The following is a 24,989-nucleotide window of genomic DNA, read 5'->3' on the forward strand; positions in this document are numbered from 1 at the left end:
CAGAATGTATCAGTAAACTAAGCTATGGCTAATGTTTTTGGACTAGCATAACTGCTGGATCCAAATCAAAGCTTAAGTAGAGGAAGAAAATGAGAACTCCTGCAATGTATCCCTGCTGAATCAGCACAGAATGCAGTCTACAATCATATAAGCATTTTGATGTGCATTAACCCCAAATGTATGCAGTCAGTGCAGTCATTATCCTGCCACGATTCAGAGTAATCTTACCCTGACAGTGTATCATTGGATGCTTTTGCCATTGAAAGCTATTCTAATGGAAAACTGGTTAAATACATTTCTGATGGATCTTGTTCTCTTTCTTCCTTTCTACCATTTTAATACAAATAAATGGAAGTACCTCGTAATTCTTTTATCTGGCTTTCAGGCTCTTATCATATTTGGACCATACTTCTTGAGAAAAGGGATTTCTTTACACTCCACAGTAGGTCAGACAAAACATCATCTTTATTTCCAGTCTTTACATTGATTTTGTGGGCAAACAGTAATGCTCCAATAAAACAGTAATGTGTGTGGTTCATGAGGTTCCTTCATCAAAAGTGGTCATCATTTTGGTGCAGATGTTAATTGATGTTAATGTTGTCAGAGCTTTGTGGTTTATTGAAATACCTCTAGCATGACTTTTTTATGCTTTAATCGCTTGCTGTACTTGTTCATGATTTATTTAGATGCTCTGTCTTTTGGTAATCTTAGACAAAGTGAGAACGCATCCACGTCATTTAATGTAAAAACAGACAGAAAGGAAAAGAAGGAAGTATCATGTAAAATCATTTTTAAAACCTGAATTATACTGACAAAATCTGACTTTTAGTCTGCCACTCTGAGGTGAGGCTACAAATTAACATGATTTGCAATTAGCACCTGTGCTAATGGCTTTAGTATGACTGGCAGTAAATCTTTCATTTGATGGGGAGCAGAAAAGAGTTGGATCAATTAGATGAAATGGATGTGACCTAAATTTGTCAGACACAGGGGCAGGAGGGACACTAAGACAGTCTCAAAAAGAGTCTTTCCCTAGTACGTGTTTAAGTTGATTAAGCCGTAGTAGTGTCTGTGTGGTTTTGTGAGTACTTGTGTGCTTATACAATGTAATAAGTGTATACAATGCATCTCATTGCAGTGTTGAGTTACAGGTTGGTGCGTTTTTGTGTATTATGGCTTCTAAGGCAGCAAACACCCTTTTGTTATTGGAACATACAGTCTTTCTATCTTAATATTTTTATTTATATTTTTTATATTTTTGAGAATTCTTTGATGATTTAAGGCAAGGCAGTATTTTCTGCAGATGTGACATGACAGAAGTGTTAATGTGCTGTAATTCTAAGCTTTTAAAGCTCTCTAGTCCTGTTTATTGAATATTTCATGAATTATGTATGACAAATAGGCTCAACTAAATAGTTCCTCATTTGTGGCAGTTAGTTGTTCAATATGTAAGGTAAACAGTATCAAAAATCTCCCTAAAATATAGTTTATGAAACAAACAGGTTCCATTGCTTTAGGGTGCTCTAGAATTTTAGACCTGTGTGTGTGTGTGTGTGTGTGTGTGTGTGTGTGTGTGTGTGTGTGTGTGTGTGTGTGTGTGTGTGTGTGTGTGTGTGTGTGTGTATGTGTGTGCGTGTGTGTGCGAGCATGTGTGTGTGTCAGCCTCATTAGTGTTCATGTCTTTGGCTTAATTTATCATACAAAGGATAAGTGAACAAAAGGACAGAAGTATTTCACAACATATACATAGACATATAGGAGACAGTAGCAAACAATACAAAGAGGTTTTCTGACTAAATTATTTAGTAAATACAATCCCTTTAAAATAAATATTTTATACTATGCAAAACTAAGAGATTCGCATAATTTATTCCATTCTCTACTTCCATTCTCTAGAAAGTATTTTAAAAATATACATTTACAATTCTTCACCCCACCCACACCAAAGTCTATTGTAATCCACAACTGCTGAAGTATCTAACTATCATTTAGAAGAGTATGTGACTCCCAGCATTGTTCTTTATACAATCAGCAACATCAAACTTTCCGTTGTCATTCCCAAATGCTGTAAAAAGTGTTTTCAGTGCTGTCCCATCAGTTCTGGAAAGAATGGTTTGTGCTCCGTGTTGATAAATATCAGTCAATCAACTGAAGAGCATGGCTTCAACAAATGCTTTAGACAATGTCTTTGTGTTTTATAAGCATTTGAAGAGTAATTCCACAATTATATTCATTCATTCATAACAAAAAAAAGAAAAGAACTGTATGCATAATCAAATAAGGAAAACAGACACATTAGTTCTTCTCAAGAGTGGGTTGTAACATGATTTGACCAAAGACAGCAAATCACAGTGCCTATATCCTCTGAAATCACTCTTCTTGCATATCTCCTCAGAGGAATATATATAAATGGTTGGATTAAAGAGATGGGAAAATGTAGGATCTGTTTACACAAAACAGTATGTCTTTTACATGTTGTCAGCTGTTTACATGTTCCTTTATCGTTTTGGTTTCCCTTCTCATTGTCATACATGCAATCCCTTTGTAATTAAATACACAGACCTGCAACATGTACTGGTAGTACAACACATACAGCTCTTACTGTTCATACATAAAACTAAGGCCAGTTTTGAGGAAGAATCATAGTTCAAAAAAATGGCTCTTTGCACTAAATGGCTTTAGGAAATGCCTAATTCAACAATTTGTGTTTGGAATCTATTGAGGTTATACATTTCAAGCTTTAGCCATTTTAATCAGCAATCCTTGAACTGCATTTTGGCTGGATGTTTCTGTAATTCCAACAGCTTGCTGTCTTGAGCAGCAAATGATCTAAAAATTTTTTTTCTATTGAATCTACTCAATATTCTGTCCATATTTAGCATGGAAACTCTTATGATTTGTGAAGATTTAGAATAATGTTAATTTATAGTCATCAGCTTTCTATAATTCCAGTTGTTATAGGCTACATTCCCTGTTTTAATTATTTTCAGTTAATGTTTTAGAGTGTCCTCTGTCTCCTGAAATCATATGATTTTCTTGTCCCTTTGAACGTCCCTCCAGGGGGAATAGACTGTTTTGGCCCAGCATTCTCTGAGACAAATCGAGGTGGTTTGCTCCTCTTTGGTAAGAACTGTTGCTGAGCTTGGGGCTTGTATTACCTAACAGACGTTCAGAAGGACTAGAGTCTGGTCCATCATGAACATGGTCATCATCATCTGTATCCGCATCAATGTACTTGCTGATCGATGCATCATGAAATGTGAAAACAGTTGGTACAAGTGTGTCAGGAGACTTGGGTGGAGTCTTGCTGCTGGCAGTGGTATAGACAGACACTTCTGGACTCATAATGGACCGGTCAGAGCTTCCAGAAAGAGCAGCAGTGCCTCCCACCTGATCAGAAACTGTAGTAGAACCTGTTGTTTCTCCTGAGAAGAAGTTGACCTTGAGAGACCTTGTTTTCAGAGGGTTGTTGATGCGGAGCCCACGTGGACTGTCAGAGAATAATGTTCGTCCAGGCTTGGGTGGACCAACAGGCTTATGCATGGTCTCATGCTCGAGGGTTGTCTCAAGTCCCGGATTGACACTGACTCGGCTAGGTTGGTTTGAGATGGGACTGTGTGAAAACCTGGAGCTTTCCAGAAAGTCTGTAGCACAACTGATAAAGCTGTCAATACTTGACATGCTTCTCATATCCATCACACCTTCTATTGTGGTGGGTGTCTGATTAACAGGAATGCTTCTCATTTCCATTTCATCTCTTCTCTTTGCTAACTTTGACAAATGACCTTGTTCCTTACTGTTCAGGTTGGGCTGGGACTGGGTCTTGGCCATTTTGCTGTACATCTCCTCCAGCTTCTGGACATTAAGGTGTTGGGGACTGATTGGGCTGGTGGCTCTAACTGGAGATTCTTGCTCCTTTACAGTGAATGACTTATTGGAACTGGTTTCTGAGATAGTGCGCTTAGGTGTCCATTTCCAGCGGGTGGGTGACATGTGACAGTTGTCCTGCACTTTATCTGCTTTTGCCATGTTTTCATCTGTCTTCTCCATCACCACTACATCCATTAGCTCTGCATTTCGAACAAAAGCATCTTTTATATTCATAGATACTATACTGCCATTTCTCTTGGCTCTTTCCAGAGCCTCACGCCTTTTGATGGCTTTCTCTTGTCTTTTCTGTTCCTTATAGAACTCAGAAAAGTTGTTTACAATTATAGGAATGGGTAGGGCAATGACTAATACTCCTGCAATGCAACAAAGTCCCCCAACAATCTTTCCTAATAATGTCTTGGGGTAAATATCTCCATAGCCCACAGTTGTCATGGTAATGGTTGCCCACCAAAAGGAAGCTGGGATGCTTTTGAATTTTGTGTCTTCTTCATCTTTTTCTGCAAAGAATACCAAGCTAGAGAATATCATGATGCCCATTGCTAAAAAGAGGATTAGCAGACCCAGTTCATTGTAACTGCGACGTAATGTGAAGCCTAGTGACTGTAGCCCAGTCGAGTGGCGTGCCAGTTTGAGGATTCGCAAAATGCGCATAATCCGAAAGATCTGCACCACTCGACGTACATTCTGGAACTGCAGCACACTCTTGTTGGACTCCGTCAAGAAGATGGTAACATAGTATGGAAGAATGGCTAGTAGGTCAATTACATTCAATGGGCCTTTGAAAAATTTCCATTTGCTTGGTGAGGAGAGGAAGCGAAGAAGATACTCCATGGTAAACCAAGCGATACAGACTGCTTCTACATGGGCTAACTGAGGGTTGTCTGTTGCTTGCCCAAACTCGTCTATGTCCTGAAGCTCTGGGAGGGTGTTGAGAGACAAAGCGATGGTTGAGAGAACAATAAACAGGATTGAGATGATGGCCAGAACCTGTGAAAACACAAACAAAACCAGAACTTGTCAGTCTTATAGAAAATATTATACAGTCTTATAATAATAATAATAATAATAATAATAATAATAATAATAATAATAATAATAATAATAATAATAATAATAATAATTATTATTATTGTTATTATTAAACAATAATAACAATAAATAAATAAACAACACTAATAACAACAACAACAACAACAACAACAACAACAATAATAATAATAATAATAATAATAATAATAATAATAATAATAATAAAAATAATAATAACCATAATCATAATAATGATCATATATAAAGTGGCTCAGCAGTTTAGGTTTTAAGTGAGTAATTGTTCAAATCTGGAGCAAGGCCCATAGCATTCACTTGACATTTGATATTACTGACATCTAGCAGACACCCTTATCCAGAGTGACTTACAATTTTATTTCAATTTATACAACTGAACAATTGAGGGTGTTCATTGGGGTTCAAGTCAGGGTTCTGTGCAGGCCACCTAAGACTACTTGGTTTCGGTGGAAGGAAATCTTAATACTTCAGTACACAAAGACCTGCTAGATTTTCTTTTTCTTTTCAACTTGGAGGCAGCAGTTTGGGGAAAAAAAACATATGGGTGTTATGGTCGGGTGTCCACATAGTAAACAACCTACTGATGCAACCATTAAATACATTACATTGAAAGAATTGTTCTAAAACTTTGATTAGCCGTCACAGTGGCAGATATACAATGCCAAAGAAAACCCTATTTAAAAAGAGTCTTTAAAAGAAATCCAAAGCTTGCATATTCTGATGTGTTGTTTCCTTGGTAACCAGCTCTGGCACAGTGTGTCTGCCTGCATGAGTGTGTGATTGTGTGTGTGTGTGTGTGTGTGTGTGTGTGTGTGTGTGTGTGTGTGTGTGTGAGTGTGTGTGTGTGTGTTGGACAGTAAGAGTGCAGAGCTTTGAACGTGGCGCTGGATGATTGTATGAGGGAGATGGAACTTGTTTGTGGTGACAGCAGCAGACTGTGTGGAGAAGCACTGCCTCTTCAGAACCGAGCTGTTATATGCTCTCTATTCCTCTCTTTCTCCTATCTGTTTGACTTGATCTTATAGTTGTTCTCTTTCTACTGTTTTCACTCTTTTTTTACATTCACTAATGCCATGCTCCCACTCTCTTTCTTTCACTCCTCTGTTTTCTTTTTATTCAGAGACAACTCACACTGCTCAGCTTTGGGGAGCTTCACAGAGATGGCTAAGGATTCAGCACAGAGTGGGCACTATTTTTTTTGATGCATGTACTTATGCCTTTTTGTGCTACAGAGTCACTGTATCAATCTCATACATAACTCTGACATGAGTCAACACCTATTATCTTAGATCTGTTTTGATAGCACAGAGATAAACAGAGAGAACAACAACTCTGGAAAAAACTACATCATACATCCCCTGCTCAAAAGCCACCGCATGATAGTAAATGGAAAATAAAATGGATTCAGATTTTATTAAGACAAATTCTCTGAAAATTATAGAATGTCATTACTATCGTAGTATCCTATTAGAAAACTATCAAATTTTATATAAACACTATGAACAGATGCAGCTATCAAACATATACCCCAAAGGATGAGGTTAGTGAAATATTTTTATCATTTAGTTTAAGCTGTCTAGTAGCTGTCAATATCTGTTACAGCATGTAGTCTTCAGTACTAAAGTCAATGACTGATTAATTCGATATCTGAAAGTAATATTTTCATTTTAAATGACAGTCTTTGAGTTCTTTGTGATATTAAGGTAATTTTTTTGCCCTCTGACCTCGATCCCATTTTGGACACAACATTCACAGGACATTGTGGCATTTTTATATAATACTGCATTCGCAGGATTCAGTTCACTTTTGCATTCATTTAATCTAATTTGTTCTAGAACAAAGAACATGGAACATGGAGATATTGCATCATTCATGTGAATCATGTGGTAATGTAGTATGGCACACAGACGTGACACAAGGCAGATGTAGCCAATATGATATGTGAATATGTGGACACAGGTCAGAGGGACATATCCTTGGAGGAAATCGTCTTGTCATGTGCTTCATGAAGTGGAATCAGACACACACGGCACACATATATCCTATATCCGTATTACAATCAAACTGGATGTTAGTCGGACGTGACACATAGGGCTGGGACGATTCACTAATCTGGCGATTCAATACTATCCTGATACTTTTGTGCAGATTCAATACATATTGCGATTCTGTAGCTATTGCGATTCATTGTTTAAATTGTGATTTTTGTTTGCTTAATAAAGATTAGACAATGGCAAATACTTGATCATACCTTTAAAGAGACTGTATATAAGTTATATTAACAAAAACAATGCATCACATATTTCTGAATTTTTATTTCAGGAGCATACACATACATAGTGCATAAAGATTCTTGAACCATAAAACTTTCAAGTACCAAAAACTTCAATATAATATTTAAGTTAAATATTAAATATTTATGTTTAATATAATATATTAAGTTCCATTAAATCGCTACACTACGAAGCAGCTCTGCAAGATTTACCCCCGTGTGACTCTCATGAAATGCTCTAGTTTGGAGCACGTGAGAAGACAAATACTAGTCATCTGTAATGTGATGGGCTGTCAGGGTTACATAGGACTCTGTAGCTCGCGATGTCCAGGCTTCACAGCTAAGTGTGACTCGTTGAGCTTTGCTTAAACTTTTTTTTTTACTTCTGACGCAAACTCGTCATAGATTTTAGGCACGACTATGTCTGCGAAAAGCTTCCTTCGATGGAATATCGTACCTCGGCTCCAAAGTATGGATCATATTTCGAAAACCTGCATTTTCCACAACGCTATAAGGTCGAATGTCTTTGCAGATAAAAAGAGCAATCGACTCTGTGATGTGTTTTGCCTTCTCCGAAGTGCATGGTACTGTAATTTACTCAATGTCACATCCAGAGTTTGTTGAGATGCTGCAGGTTGTTTGGCGTTCAGCCCGAAATTCAGCTCGGGATGGTATCGAGCAAGGTGGGCACTCAAGTTGGTCGTATTGCCACAATATGCTATCACTGTATGACAGAGTTTGCATACCGTTTTAGTCATGTCCAGCACAGCTCTTCCTGGCAGTGTGTAAAATCCAAAGTGTTTCCACACTTGTGATTTAAAGGTGAAGGTGCAGAAACAATTCTCAAAGAGGTTTGCTCCCCTGCCTCTGCCATGGTTTTGCTTTCTCGCACCAGCTTAAAAACGGATACGACGTCGTCTAATACAGACAACAACAAAATACATTTCGCCTCCCTGTGGGAATAAAAGCGATAACGTCTTCCCACCGCCTCTCTGGAAAAGTAAAATAATTAAATATATATCGATTCTGAGCTAAACAAATCGATCTCAAAATCATTTTAAAAAGAATCGCTATAGTTTGGTGAATCTATTTTTTCTCCCACCCCTAGTGACACGTCAGCTGTGGATGTATAGTCAAGAAATGTACAAGGCATGTGTACAAATTTTTATTTTTAAAGTAAAAATCAACATAGAGTGAATACCACTTAGCCTGGCCAGGGAGGAACAGGATAGAGCAATCTGTTTTGCACAGTGCTTTCAGAGAGCAAGAGAGAGGGAGAAAGAGTTTCACTGAGTCAGTGTAGTAGGTCACTAGAATATTCAAGAGTGGTGTTGAGAGAGTTGCACCAGCATCTCACAGCACACACTCATCTTTTTGAGGACTCAATTGTGACCTTATTTTTCCAAAGCACTTTTCAGGTTCCATCTGTAGAACAACCACACACACACACACACACACACACACACACACACACACACACACACACACACACACACACACACACACACACACACAAACACACACACCTTCTGAGTGCAGAAGCCCCCTGAGAAGATGAAATATTCAGGTGTGGGGGTGTGGTATTACCAAGAGGTGTGTGTGTGTGTGTGTGCACATGTTTGCATACATGTGTGTTTGACATTGAGAGGAAGAAATAGCTGATGAAAAATATGTTGCTACATGAAGGATTGCACGGCACCGGAGGAGGCCATGTCCCTTATCTCCACCTCAACATCCCATTTTCTTTCCTTTATCTCAAAGTCATCACTGTTTGAGAGTGGACACAAGCTTGGATATCATTATATTATTAGTATATTATTATTCTTTTGGCCAGTATTAATATTAATATGATAAATTAAAAAAATTGGCATCCTTGTAAATTATTCTGTACTTTTTAAAACATTGTCTTGGATCGTGTTTACCTGAGTAATATAAATGTTATTGCATATATATAAGATTTTTAGATTATTAATCATCATATGAAAAAAGCAACACAATAAAGTTAATGGTTGAAAAATGCAAGAATTCACAAAGCACAATCAAACTGTAGATAGATTTGCTGTAGATAGACCTGGTGTCAATTTTCTTAGAACTAACTCCATATGAACAAGTCATATGAAAGGTTTTGAAAGCACTTATCTCATAAAATGCTTTGGCTGACCTTTTCTACCATCATTAGAAGCTACATCTGGTGTATGCATACATACATCTGTTACATACATACATACATGGTGTATGCATGCATACATACATACATCTGGTCATACATATGTGACCAATCATTAGTATGACAGTATTTTTGCACCAAAAGTTGCATAAAAAATTGTGTTTAAGCTTACATGACAATTCATTGCATGTTCTCTTTTTCATGAAGGGTGCTAACTAAAGTTGACTGAATATTTCTGGAATTATCTTCTCTGTATAGACAGTAGCTTTTGTGTATATGAGCCTGCATACGTATCTGCATCTGCTTATGAATCTCTGTTGTATAATTTCATATGAATTAGCAATATAATCAAAATCTCTAGGAGAGAGCACGTTGTCTCATTTGTTCTTGGTAAGACTACTACACTGTCAGTGTAAGAGGGCAAATGTGGAGTTTTGTGAATATAATGAAAAGCAAAAATGTCTGAAGTCCAGAAACTGCAAGACAGAAAGGAAAAGGAATGAAATTCTTCTCCTGCAGTTTTTTATTTTTCAGAAATTATGGGTAGCAAGGAGCCATGTGAAGATAGAAATACTATGGGTTATGGGTAAGAGAAAGAGAGTAAGAGAATGCTGGCAGTAGTAATAAATGTGTGAAAACATCATGGCTACCTAGGGCAAAGGATGACAGAGGATAAATATAATAGGATTGCATTACTATTTAAAGCTGTCTTGGACAAGAAGTTTCCTCAGAGGACGTGGCTGTCTCTGAGCCTCAGTTACTGGGCAAGGAGTGTGTTTTTCCTGTGCGCGTGTGTGCGTTTGTGTGTGTTTGTGTGTCTATACACAATGTGTTCTTCTATGTTCCTCTCACCTTCACAGCCTTCTTGTCAGCAGGGGGTGTGTAGGGAATTCTCTTTCGTCTCTATGATCAGCCTATGCTATTTAGTTTTTAAAGAATCACAGATGGAAGGATCTAATCCTGTTACTTATGCTTCAGTTGTTGTCTACTTAATGGTATGCATATTTATCTCTCTCTCCTGCTCCTTCCTTAAGAATGGTGGTGTGAATTTTAAGCATGAATTAATGTTCCTTTCAATAAAGTTATTTTCCCCAAACAAAAAGACTCTCAGATGTACATTAGCACATTGTAATCACCAAGGATCCCAAGTGAAGCTGTAAACACACAATAATGTAAGGGAGAGCAGCTAGAGAGAGGGGAGCTTTATTTTTACACTTCTTTTTTTATCCTCTTATACTTTTAATCAGTATTCTTTGTTGCCCCAGCTGTAAAGCAGGCATCAGCACTCACAAATGGACTAGCTGTCTTTTTTCAGACAGAAGGAGCAAGAGATTTACAGGCTGACAGACAGAAATGTGCTTTGGTGCAAAGGAGGATCCCACTGCAATGCTTTAATTGGTGAAAAAAAAGTAACCACACTGAAAGTAAACAGTGATTCTGCATCACTATAAGATGTTGTAATAATACCACTAAGGAAGAAAGCTGTCCTTGTCCACTCATCTCCTCACAAACCATCTAATAAATCAGGTACAAGAGGGTCGGGCTTCTGTGGCCTTTACCCAGTGCAGTAAGCCATTACTTTTAGATCTCTTTATTCATTATTTATTTATATAATTACAGTGAAGGCCAGTCTGCAGGTCTGTGCTGGACTTATGGTAATTATTGGTGATATGACAGGAATGGCCTTGATGATGAAGCCTTGTTGCTAATTTGGTAACATTGTCTATTTAGTGGGGTAAGATTAGAAAGCTTGTAAGTTATGAGTCTATATTTAAAACACAATACCGGTACAGCTGACATGTCTCTGTGTAGACCACCCAATGCACTGCCTGTACTGCCCTCACTGTAGTGTGTCCTCACACCTGCTTCACACCACCTACTTCCACCAGCTGCCCACAGTTAATGAGGTTGATGGGATTGCTAGAACCACTCATTCATTGCAGGTGACTGAGAAAGTTGCATCACTGCCATTATTCACACACACACACACACACACACACACACACACACACACACACACACACACACACACACACACACACACACACACACACACACACACACACACACACACTGGTTTTATGTGTCTATAAAAGCAGTCATTAAACATTATAATACTTCTAAAGCTGTGGCATTGTGACACTACTTCAGAAGTACCATTCTTATAGAAAGCTGTGTGTGTACGCTTGATTCTGTATGCTTTATGTATTGTAGTATAGTAGTGTGTCATTGTGTAGTACATGAACTTCCTGAACAGTAATATACAGTACATGCAAAACAGAAGCATCTTCCCATCACAGAAGTTTCTTCTGGGTTCCTCTTTAAATCATAATGTCTACACATTAATTCACAAAAAACTCCTATGTGTGTGAATGTGAGTGGGGATAGACTGGTTTCATGTTCATTGTGTATTCTTGCCTATTGCACAGTGGTCAAACAACTCCAGGATTTAAAAACGTTACTGAAAATAAATGGATGAACTGATATACATAATTGGTATAAATAAATGAATAGTATGGGTATGTGTGTGAAGTTGGTCTGTTGGCATCTGCATGTTCTCATTAGAAGGTACATGGAGAGTCGAGTACCACAATGGGTGCATGGTGTGTGTAATTTTGGCCCTCTCTCATTATTGCTCTGCACCTCTCATGGCTTGTGACAAAATCTGTGGTGATACTAATAGGGGTTCTAATTTTACATTCCACTTTTCCCCAGAAATTTTCTAGGGCACAGATTTAGTACCACTTTCTTTTTTTTTTCTATTACACTTTCCTTTTTGTGGGGCAGTGGTGGCTTAAGTGGTTAAGGCTCTGGTTTATTGGTCGGGGTTCAAGCCCCAGCACTGTAAAGCTGCCACTGTTGGGCCCCTGAGAATGGCCCTTAACCCTAATTGCTCCAGGGGTGCTGTATCATGACTGACCCTGCACTCTGAACCGAACCTTCAAAGTTGGGATATGCAAAGGAAATATTTCACTGTGCTGTAATGTATATGTTACAAAATAAAAAAATAAAGGCTTCTATTCTTCTCTCAAGTTAAGATGCTTTCTTGCCAAACCTTTTGCCTTGCTTGAGAATCTTGTGTGTTTTGTTAATAAATGTGGCTAAGAACTGCTATTTACTATATTGCTACCACAGGTTTCTTTTCTACAACATCAGAACAATTCAGCCATTTTTGTCCACACAGGCTGCTCAGGTACTTGTTCAGTCTCTTGTCATCTCAAGACTGGATTACTGCAACTCACTGTTGTCATGTTTACCTCCAAAATACAGCTGCACAACTTGTTTTCAACCTGCCTAAGTTATCACATACCACCCCCCTGCTACACTCCCTCTATCTTCAATGGCGGCTATCTTCAAACAACGGGTGAAGACCCACCTTTTCCTGAAACACTTCTACTAGCACTTTTCCCTCTGTTTGTTGCTCCCCTATTGAACCACTGGTAATGTATTCATCCATAGAGCACTTTTTACATGTAAATGACCTGTTGTGTTTTGTTGTTCAAATGTTGGTTCTTCCACTGATGTCTGGTACACAAAAGTACAGAGAGCCAATCCAATTACAATCTTCAAGATCCTGAAGAATATGGTTTGAAAAGATATCAAGATGCTCTACATCCAAAGAGTGGAGTGTCTGAGATTGAGACTAAAGTGCTTTTAGTTCATTCTTGTTGGTGAATACCTCAATCACAATAATGACCCTGGTTACCACACAATGCACAGTGAGAAGGGTAGAGAAACCCCAGTTAATTCAAAGGATCTAATTTAATTACTGCACACAAGGTATATGTTTAATCTAAGGCACAGTGGAACTTAGAAAGATATCTGTTCATCTGATATCCCACAGAAAATGGCACTCAGCTCACTCAGACAGTGGTTCAAACAAACAGGATGAGAATTTGATAGCACACTAGCTGTGCTTAGAACTGGTTGGAAGCCTGGACAGACTAGGAGGCTTTTCTCTACATGCAGGGATTGCAAGTAAACACACCACAGATGTAGGGATGAGTGGGCATACAATGAGCTGAGGTTGTATGAGGCAGGTGTCTGGGTGGACCTGGAAATAAATAATACCAGGAGAGCACATAAGTGGAATGCAGCAATCTGAACGAGGAATATGTCTTTAGAAATGTTGGGAGAATTCATGTTTACAATTCTCAAGTAACTCACTATTTATTTATTTATTTATTTATTTATTTATTTATTTATTTATTTATTTGGTATATAATCCTAATTTATGCTCTTATCTGTATAGGGCTGTTGAACTACTGATCCTACTGTATATGTATTTATGTATCTTATTCTTGTTTACAAGCAATTTGTTTTATAGTGCTTTATTCCTATTACAAAAGTTGTGTTTAATTGTCCTTAATGTCTTTTTCCTTATCAGAGAAGTTCAATGAAGTTACCACAAATTTAATTCCCAACTGTGTCTATCAGTTGCTTATTGTGCTCATATGATTGTGTAGTATCTTCTGTAGATTCTTTTCTGTTGCTAGACAATAGCCAAAATCATTACTCCTTACTACTCAAAAATCAGAGTTGGATAAACATTAATACTCTAGAATAAAAAATGTTTATCCAAGGACCCTACTTGGGTGTAGTATTACTACACTAAGACCCAATTTAGATATATATATATTTTTTGCAAAAAAAAATCCAACTCATCTTTTGAGTCGCAAGGATACAAGAATGTCTGGCCTTTTTCTGTAATCAGAGATGGCACTACGGCAGTGTATGTGCATTCATTTTACTACATGCAGGATCAAGTGACTGGCTCATGTGTTTAGGCTCTTATCACTGCCACTAAAAGGTGGTCAGGTGGCATAGCATAAGGTATTTCTGCATATCTTGGATGACACTGTATGGCCCTTATTGTTATAGATTTTCCCCATATTACATCAGTGTAAAATGATCCCATTGTCAGATGTATTCCTTCAATGTGAGGCTGATTGCCTTTTTCAGAAATGTTTTTTATTTGTCTGGACACATTTTTATGTGCTGTTACAGTATGTCTGTGGATTCGGAGACTTCTCCAGCTCTGGCAAACAGTGCAGGGTTCCCTTGCTGGCACAAGAGTGTGTGAACATACTGCCATGAAAAGATCACACTGTCCCGCCTACCATCTCCATGACAACCTGCTTACATCTCACCAGGGTATGATGACGAGCAATGATTGTCTGCCACTAGCCTGGCACTTACACTACCTGCTTGTTTTTTCACTGTTTTTCCCCATACCTCTATTTCCTACACAACTTACCTACAGTCTTCCCTAGTGATTGGCTGATCTAGCTTCTTTGTCCATTTATTTCTGTCTCACTTTTTGTATTTTCTGCCATGATTCATTACTCCTGATCTTTACTCGTGAGCCATTTTCCTGCAAATTACAACCACTTAAATGTCAGAAAGTCTCTTTTCCCTTGGCCCTGTTTTTCTTTCATGACCTAATATTCCATCTTTGTTATAGCCAATTTTTTAGCCAATGATTAAATCCCAGACCAGAGGCAGATATTGTATGATCCATGTACACTAGTTCATGAACACTGATTACAATCTCATTCAGAAATCATTGGCTGAAGCATAGTCATGAAGAGACAACGGTCCTCAGGACAATTAGTTCTCTTTTCAATGCAAAATACCATACTGGTCTCAGACGTTCTTGGTCATATTTATGAGCTCTCGTCCTATAGCACATTAAAAAAAGTCTTATATGGAATCTTGAAAACTCACACATCTGAACATATGACTCATAGCACAGATTTAAGTTATGTACCCCCTATGGGGCTTGAAGTCTTCCATCCAAGTGCATCTATTTATGGGTTCTAATGGTTATTTGCAGTGTCTCCCTTTTCAATGAATACTTTCTTATCCACCTCTTTGAGCAGAAACATGTAAAAGATAGGGATTTAATATAGAATAATAAGCAATAAGCAGCTACACCAGTGAACACTTTGGTAGGATATTATGTCGGAAACTGAAATAGTTTGTAACGAATTTTGTTTAAGTTTGGATTATTAGTATTAGTAAGTAAAACATAACCTTGAATTATCTGTATTACTGCTGCTGCCTTATGCCTTCAGCAGAAACAATCCTCCGGATACAGGGTCAAATTAAAACTTCCCCATCTGTTTTCACTTAGTCTTATAGTGTTAATTAGATATTAGACGCTAGTCTAAATCTCAGGTGATCACAACTTTTCAGACATACCAGTTGTCTAAAAAAACACATCAACCAAAATATGCAGACATACACTGTGCCAGTATGCCGTGTAGAATCCACATGAATTTGAACACAAATTCAGATGAGGTCATTACATAAAGATTCTAACACAGACATATGACACATGAATGTGTGCACAAACTCAAATGACGATGACTCCCTTGATGTTATATGCTCCACCAATGTACACCCTCCCCCCGCCTCTTGAGCTCAATAATTAATGTACTGTAGATTACAGCAAGTTGGAGATCCATAGCACTGTGGCTACATTTGACACACTGTGTCCTGAGAGGCAGAAACAGAGAGAGAGAGAGAGAGAGGCTTCTCTGAGGTCAGATTGATTCCACCATACTGGTGTTTATCTTTATCTGTTTATAGGCTTGAAAGCTGCAGGCAGATATGATTTCAGGGATTGTCCTGCACGCTCGCACGTCTAGACAATTTTCAAAAAAGGTTATTGTTGATTGCTTTTTTTTTTTTTTTTAAATTTTTGAGATATCTTGCTAACATAAGTCTTGTCTAGCAATGATTGTATGCAGGCAGTCATCAATATGACAGAATATTGTTTGGTACATAGTTAAATGTCAAAGCCCAGGAAGAGGATGGAAGAGACCGAAAGGCCTTCAATAAGAACCCCTTTGTCAAAATCCTACACAATACTGTCATAAGTTTAATTCTTGAAGATTACTGTGTATTGATGCACAGTTAAAAGGCTGATCCTTGGCTGGAGTAGTTGCCAGAGCTAGGAGCTGAATATGTTGAAAACACAAAAGATGACTATAAACATCAATATAAACTCCTTTTGTAAAAATAAATAAATAAAAATAAATATTACTAGCTGTATATGAACCTTGCAGTGCTTTCCCACAAAACATGACATGCACTAGTTACAGCACATTATAAGGTCTGCAGAAAAGTATAAATCCACCCACTCTTCCTGACCTGTTTAACACCAGAACCAGAAGGCGAGCCAAGAAAATCCCTGTTGAACCCTTGCAAAGTCACGGCCTGTTAAAATTCCTTCTCTCAGGCAAACGAGTCAGCCTGATAAAGATCAAAACAACCAGACACAGAAACTGTGAGACTGATCTGTTGATTTTTATTTTTTAGATTACCATCTGCTCAATATACTTCAAACCATTGCTTAGTACATTGCACCTAATCTTTCTTATGAATGTGTTTCTGTTCACACTAGCAGGCTTTGAGATTGTTTGCAGTTTGTTTCTTCTGTGTGTGTAGCAACCGCTATTATTGTGGCTTGTAATCGTACACTAGCTGACTTTTATTGTATTCTGATAAGATAGTGTTTAAGCTAAATGTATACAGTCTTCTGTGTCCTTTAAACACACCACTGTCTGTTACTTTTGTTGGTCTATTTTTTCCTGAGTATGAATTGTATATCTCTGTTTATACATTTCTAACACTATTGTATGTTTAACCACACTAATTTTGTCTACATATTTCCCAAAAGTTTCCCATACACAATGAATCTGGAAACCCAGAGGCATGCTGGGTATGTGCACTGGGTGTATGACCAATTTTAGATAATTCCCACCAAGATGGCTTGCATGGGTTTCAAATATGTTGTTTTAATTTACTGCCAATAAATAAGAGTGTATATACAAGAATTCTTATACAATCACTGTAGCAACTGCTTTGACCCACTTACACCTTATAGCAGTGGTGTGCAATCTTATCCGGAAAGGGCCGGTGTGGGTGCAGGTTTTCATTCCAACCAAGCAGAAGCCACACAAAAGTCTACTAAAAGGCAATAACAACTGATTAAACAGGTGGAATCAGGTGTGGCTTCTGCTTGGTTGGAATGAAAACCAGCACCCACACCGGCCCTTTCCGGATAAGATTGGACACCGCTGCCTTATAGAATGAGTTAATTCACTCAAATGGGTAGTTTATCTATTCAAACAGGGAGATGTAGAGAAATCTCTGTTGAAATGACTTTGTTATTAATGTATATAATATGCAAGACAGTGTATAAAATACATTACAGTACATTACAGCATGTAATAGCTTAATTAACCACCCAAGCATTATGAATTATTTAGATTTACTCCAGACATCTTTCACTGTATAGAACTGATTATCCTTCCTGATTTTTCATCTCTTCAAGGAAGTTTAACACATCAGGATATAGTTGTTTTTGGTTGCTTGACTTGATCTGAGGGAGCAAACTCAATACACCTTTTCCTGAGGTGAAAGTGTGTCAATGCTGATTTCAGTTTGCCTTACCGTATAGCTGGTGTAGTAACCCTAACTATTTAGCAGCTAAGGGGTGTTTTTGGTATGTTTTTCTTTACGTCACTATCTTTCACAGTTGTTTATACCAGGGAAATATAAACTAATCCAATATAAAATAAAAAAAAAACTATGAAGCTTATATGTTCATAGCACTTCTGTAAGCATGTAAGGACAAAAATAACAGCAGATTACATCCCCAGAGTAATGAATAATTGGTGCCTGTACCAAACAACATTCCACCCGACTATGTAATATGCTAGATCTCCATACACTATGTACTGTAGTGTATAGAACGCTTTTTTGGATGCAGTCCTGAATTCTCATTAAATGTACATTGCTTGCAGGCATCAGTTTAATCTGCATGTTAAAGAACAATGGTTCTGCATTTAGTTCACAGTAACATTTTATTACCAGTGAGGATGAAATTCCAAAGCCTCACAGGCTGCAGCTTTAAGTAAATATTCTAAACAGTAATCCTGGTATTTTAACTATCTTCATTATTCATTATTTCATAAGGAGCCTCACATACCTAGTTATGACGTGTATACATAAATGTTTAATATGATGCCACATATGTCTTTGGCAACAACCTTTTTGAATATTTCAGCCTCCTAGACAGAACCATTCTACATAATGAATGCTATCCCTGTGGTGTATTAGAAAGGGAAATTCTGAGTAATAGGCTTAAGCACATGGCTACATCAGGGATTCAGAGCTATAAAAAGATGAAGACAAAACTATAACAAAGAATAAACTGACCAATGATAATGAAAAAAGATTCATATCACAAAATATAGTTTGGTAGATAAGGCTAAAGGAATATAAGGAAAAAAAAAACCCTTAGCGTGTTTTAATGAGAGTGCTCTGCTTTTTATAAATACAGGATAGCTCTCATATTAAAGCTCATGGTTGTCATGGTAATAATCATAGACTGCATCAGACACAAAAACAAAAACGTGTAAAATGAGGGGAAAGGCAGGGAAAAGTACATTTGGGAAAATTGTAGTGCAACATGTCTTGAGATTCTCTAACTCCTCTGGTACTTAAAGTGATCACCAGCTTTGTATCATAAGTGTCATAAGAATGAGCAACAACTGTTGTACAAAACAAAGTGCACACAGTAATTAGAATTTTCTGTTTAAAGATTAGGATCACAGATTCTAGAAAAATGAAAGTGCTATAAAAATAAGTAAGAAATAATACACTTTGGTGTTTTACTCTTGGAGTTGAGAATAAGTTATAAAGTTATTTATAACTAAAAAGACTTGCATTGTATGGAGTCTTTAAAGCGAGGCACTTAAAAAGACATTAACAATACAGTTACTTGGGGAGTATTAACTTCATTGTTAATCAACTCAAATTAAAGCAAAGTAAAGCAGAATAAAACTCATTTAAATTGTCTCGGATCATAACAGCAACTATATGTCTTTTTATCTGTACGCCATAAAAGGACAAGAGATTTAATGCAAGGGAAAAGGTGAGCATAAATTGGTGAAGTGAGGTAACAAATTACTAAAATGTGGCCATGTATATTAATATGTCATGGGAATTCATTCTTAATTCCTGTGTTATAGCAGCTATGAACACAGTTCCCTATCCAGTCTTTTTTCTCTTTTTTCTCTTTATTTCTTTTAGTTTATACAACAGAACAATATGCAAAAAGCAAAAAGTCCCTTGTCCTAAAGAAAACAGTGGAGACTCCTTCCATAAATAGAAACTCATGAAAATCATAATAATAATGACTATTATTTTTTGTGCAATATCTATATATTTTATAAATCCATAATTGCTACTACTACTACTACTACTACTACTAATACTACTATTAATATTGGTAGTAGTAATTTTATACAATTATTTTTATTATTATGATTATTCAATTTCTATGCTTCTGTAAAGCCTCTTTGAGATCAAGTGAATTGTTAAAAGTGCTATACAAATAAATTGAATTAAATTATTATTAATATTACGAATAATAATAATAGTATGCGATGTATAAGAATAGTATGTATCATATTAGAACAAGTGCTTTAATATAAACCTGTGATGTTAATAATAGCCAGTACTTTTGTCAGAGATGCTGTTTTCATAAATGAATCCCCATCTGACCAGAACTGAGAATTTAACGTCACCACGATATACAGGTGAATAACATCATTTATCATTAATAAACTAATTTGCAAGCTTTCTAGTTGATTATGTGAAAACCTAATATTTATGTTCCAGCTATAACTTACACCTGCTCCATAAATGCAAGATGTTCACATTTTCACAGAAACTAAACAGGTGCCACATTTCCCACTAGACTGTAGATGTGGAGTTCTGAGACTTTAACAGAAGACCCCATGCAGGAAGTAAAGAAAGTCCTTCTGTTCTCAAGAGAGATACCACTGAATGAGGACTAGAAAAGGAGAACTCCAGGAGAAATTTGTGTCTCATCTTGAGGCTGTGCCCTGGAGCGAATAATTAATTCTACACATTAGAAAAAACCTGACACTTATCAAGACCCTGTGGGCTCATCACAGAAACATCTCTTTTTGCTTTCCTTCTGCTCACATGCCATCTTTCTCTGTTTACTTAATTAGTAAAGTTCTGTTTGGAAGTGAAACAGTAACTTTGCTCAATGTGTTTTTTTGTGGACATGTGAACCGTTTTTCAGTTCTCTGGCCTTTCTTTACTTTCGTTACCCTGTTTATCTTTTTCTAGTAGCATGTTGTCATTATTGTATAAAGAGAAGCAAACAGCAGCACTGATTTGCAAGTGGAACAAAACAGTAAATTGTAGCAGGGTATGCACATCTAGCAGCCAGAGCATAGTCTTTGTACTCAGTAAAGAAAGTATGTTCTTTCAGAATGTTTATTCATTCATAGGAGTATTGTGTTATACGTATGGGACTTTTTTCTAAAAATGTAAATTCATTTCAAATAAATAATCCGTTTTATAATAACAATTTTAGATCTAATTTTAACATGTAAATGACAGAAAGATTGAGAAGAGAACATCTCATATGGTCCCCTCCTCCCCACTCCCCACACACCAAAACACACACTTTCACTCGTCAAACAGACGTCAGTGTGTGTGGGTGACACACAGCACGCTGCCCACATCCATTTAACGCAGTGTAAACACACACTCAGTTCGGCATGCTGGATCAGCCAGGCTCTGCCATACATGGAGAGTGTGTTTCTCTGTGGCTGTGCTGTTACTGCACTCCACTCTTTGATGTTACAGACTCACTGGACTGAAAGGCCGCTTTTACTCTAGAGGTGATGGTATAGTGTTTTTAATATAGTGAATATTTTAGAAAAAAATGCATGCCTGTACATTACATGCATCAAATATCCAGGTTGAAATTCCGCCTGTGCATGTGTGAATATATGAATATGTTCATCCAGGGCCACAGCAGTAATCATTACTTTCTCTGCATAATAAACAAAGAAGCTGCGAAAACTGGTTGTGGGAGATAACTTGTAGAAAAAAAATATGATATTTTAAAATCTGTCCTGTGCTGTGTATGTTTATTCAGCACTGCTCTATTCAGACAGTCCATTTTAAACTTTTATACACTAAATAACAGAACATCGCCATCCACTGAGTCTTGGCACTAGAAAAAAATCAGAGCTCAAAATCTGATTAGAGGAGACATCCTGAGTGTGTTTCAGTGTAGATGACAGGATTAATCCTCATCCGCCATGTTTGTTGAATCCATCATTACCAAAAAAAGAGTGACACATGCTGCTAAGATGATTAAAGGACCAGATTTCTTCCACTAAATCAGTTCAACAACTGCAAACATCTCTGACCTGCTTTCTTCACCAGACTTATGCAGCATTGCAAAATCTTAAATGCCACTGTAGAAAGCAGCAGCATAAATCACAGCCTGTTTGTCCAAAATAACTGATGCCTAAACTTCAGAATTAGTGGCTCTTATAAAGTTTAATCCTTTATAAAATTTAAACTGGGAGATGTTAATGTACAAGAACAACAGATGTATGGTGACCTGTTTGTATATAAATATAATACATGTATATAATCTGTTTTACTTCATTTCTAAGATAAGCTACACAAAAAAGGATGCATCAGCTCTTGTTCAGACACCATTAGGTTAATAGATTTCAAGGCAGTTATGTAGGACTCCCTTTCTTTAACCCCACAGGAAAAAGTAATAAAATCAATATCAATTCAATTCAGTTAAACGGTTGGTTGCAATAAAAATGATGGTTGCAAGATTAAATGTAGAATTACTAAAAGCTCAGTGAACTGTTTCCTTTTGAAGGCAAGTTGGTTGTGCTCACTTTGAAGGGCTGAATAGCTCCCACAGGGTTGTTTATAGCACAAAGCTATCATCTTCATGATCTCTAATTGGAAAAGATTTTAATGCTTTTTTAGGAGCTCTTGCTGATGACACAAGAGATTATCAGGACCTCTTTAGAACAGTTCGTAAAGTTGATTGTCTCACAAAGCTAAATTTCAACTAACCCAGTTCCATCAGTTTTTTCACAGTTTCCTTTTAATGAGTCAAGCTGCTCAGAAAAGTTACCTCTGTAAAACAAATATTGGAGCAATGGACAGAGAACACAATTTCCTAAAAAAATCACCAAGCAATGGTCACACATGCTCCTTTACTGCTCTACTTTTTTCATGGAGCGCTACTGCTCCATAAATAATCACTTTGGGAAAATGAATCTAAAACTTCCCAATAGCCATTTCCTATTTAATTTAAATCAGTGTGTCTATTGATATGACCTAGGTACAACAGATTTGAAAGAGCAGTTTGGAAAATGATTGTAGCAAATAATTAGAAGGCTTATCACATTACAAGATAGAAGAAGAGTGCTTAAGTGCAATAACAATAATTCTTTACGTTTAGTGAATGTAACACTGTGTAAGATGATGCCAGTAAACCTTGATCAAATTCTGAGACAAATTATAGTGTAGTACAAGGATAGTAGTTATGTGTATTATACACGTACTATATGTTGGGTTCTACAATGAAGATTCTTTCAGAATTATCTTATGACGCAATATTGCTCATATTGTTGATTTTTAATCACAATTCACAATTAGTTTTTTTATTTGTCTACAACAGCATTATCAAATCTCACCTTTGGATAAAGGATCATAGTGAGATGAGATGAGATGAGATGAGATGAGATAGACACTGGTATCTAACCAGATGGGTAGGACATAAAGGACAAAGTGGGAAAAAAAACAAAGCAGTGGAAGAAGCAGTGCAGCAGTGATGGGAGCTCACCTGCTGTATATGGATGAAGACTTGTGTCTCTGCCTACAGGCAGTGCATCTTTGCTCTGCCTTACTCATTATATCCTCTTTTCTCTCTAGAGAAGGTGCCTAACTTTGTACAACCTCTGTGTGAGAACTGTGGTAATGCTGGCCCACTTAACAATGACCAAAGGCAACATTCTGAAATGTCTCCGACCCTTTTCTAAATGTTTTAGAAGGTTGTGTGAAAATGCTGCACTAGATGCACAAAAGAGGCCGTGTTTCGATGATCCCTCAAGAACAGACATCCACCGGGACCCACTAATGCTAAGATATGAATAGGCAGTATAGAATTACTAAAAGAGGGCATTCTGAAGAAACCACCCAGAGTCAGAAGAGATGCACACACACACACACACACATACACACACACACACACACAAACACACAGACACACACAAACACACAGACACACACACGCACGCACGCACACACACACACACACACACACACACACACACACACACACACACACACACACACACACACAATCACACTCACACACACACACACACACACACACACACACACACACACACACACACACACACACACACACACACACACACACACACAGACACATACACACACACACACACACACACAGACACACACGCACACACACACACACACACACACACACACACACACACACACACACACACACACACACACACACACACACACACACACACACACACACACACAGAGATCAGCCATAACTTTAAAACCACTGACAAATGCCATAAATAACACTCATTATCTCGTTACAGCCACACCTGTCAAGATGTGAGACATATTAGGCTACATGTGAAGAGTCACTTCTGCAAATTTATGTGTTGAGAAAATGGTTTGAAGAACATGTTAAAGAGACACATATACATATATATGTATCCTTCATAAAGAACCCTTTCCTGGACATCTTAGAGCTTTGTGTACAATTCTGCTACAATGAAATATCCTGTACCTATTTGTTTAGCATTTCCTGCATGATAATGTGTTCTGTATTACATTGCACACTGGAGCAGAATCAGATACTGGAACTAATTATTAGAGAAAGGGTTTAAATGTAAAGGTGTTTCTTGAAGCTGCATACAGTGAACTGACTAATGTCTAAGAGATCATACTGATGTATACCTTACTGACATATCTGATGAGTCTCTTTGATTTATTGAACCTTCTAAATATAGAATCTTTTACTTTATATTAAACTATTAAAATCTGTTTTTTGGAATATGAATATCAGTCAGATGCCTTGAAATAGAAGTCGGTCTAGATAGAATGCATTCCAATGCTGACCTAGAAATATTTCCCTCTATTTCCTCATTCTCTGTCATGTTACCCATCCTGTATATGTACAGAATGTGTTCTTAAATATTACTGTTCACAGATAACATATATACTGAAACACTTACATATGTACACAAATCCGCATTTATTGCATTGATTGTATGTATATGTGTATATGATTAGTCATGTATAGAACATTATTGCATTGATTGTATGTATATGTATGATTAGTCATGTATAGAACCCATGACTTTAAACTGAAACATTCAGCCAAAATAGCAATACATACTATTTATAAATTTAAACATACAGTCATGGGAAAAAATTAGGTCACCCTATTAAATATTCAGCACTTATTAATAAATATCAACATGTATATTTCTGATATTGTTTTAATTTGTAGAAAAAAAACTTTAACATGTAGAAGAAAGTGATTTAATTGAATGTAAACAACAAAAAATCAGTTTGTTGTTACTGCTCAGTGTGTGTGTTCACGGTGTGTGTGTTCACTACTGTGTGTGTGCACTTTGGATGGGTCAAATGCAGAGA

General features: G+C 37.1%; 1 protein-coding gene across 2 annotated transcripts in view; it reads right to left on the bottom strand.

The window, feature by feature from the left end:
* Nucleotides 1-451: 451 nt before the first annotated feature.
* LOC113642697 (potassium voltage-gated channel subfamily B member 1-like) overlaps nucleotides 452-24,989 on the bottom strand; it is a 37,712-nt gene continuing 13,174 nt past the window's right edge. For both annotated transcript variants that reach the window (XM_027146302.2, XM_047813116.1), the window contains exon 3: nucleotides 452-4,878. In XM_027146302.2, the coding sequence (XP_027002103.1) occupies nucleotides 2,977-4,878 (1,902 nt within the window). In that variant the 3' untranslated portion in view covers nucleotides 452-2,976. The remainder of the gene's footprint in view (nucleotides 4,879-24,989) is intronic.

The sequence above is a fragment of the Tachysurus fulvidraco genome, chromosome 5 (genome assembly GCF_022655615.1).
Source record: "Tachysurus fulvidraco isolate hzauxx_2018 chromosome 5, HZAU_PFXX_2.0, whole genome shotgun sequence".
Lineage (NCBI taxonomy): Eukaryota > Metazoa > Chordata > Actinopteri > Siluriformes > Bagridae > Tachysurus > Tachysurus fulvidraco.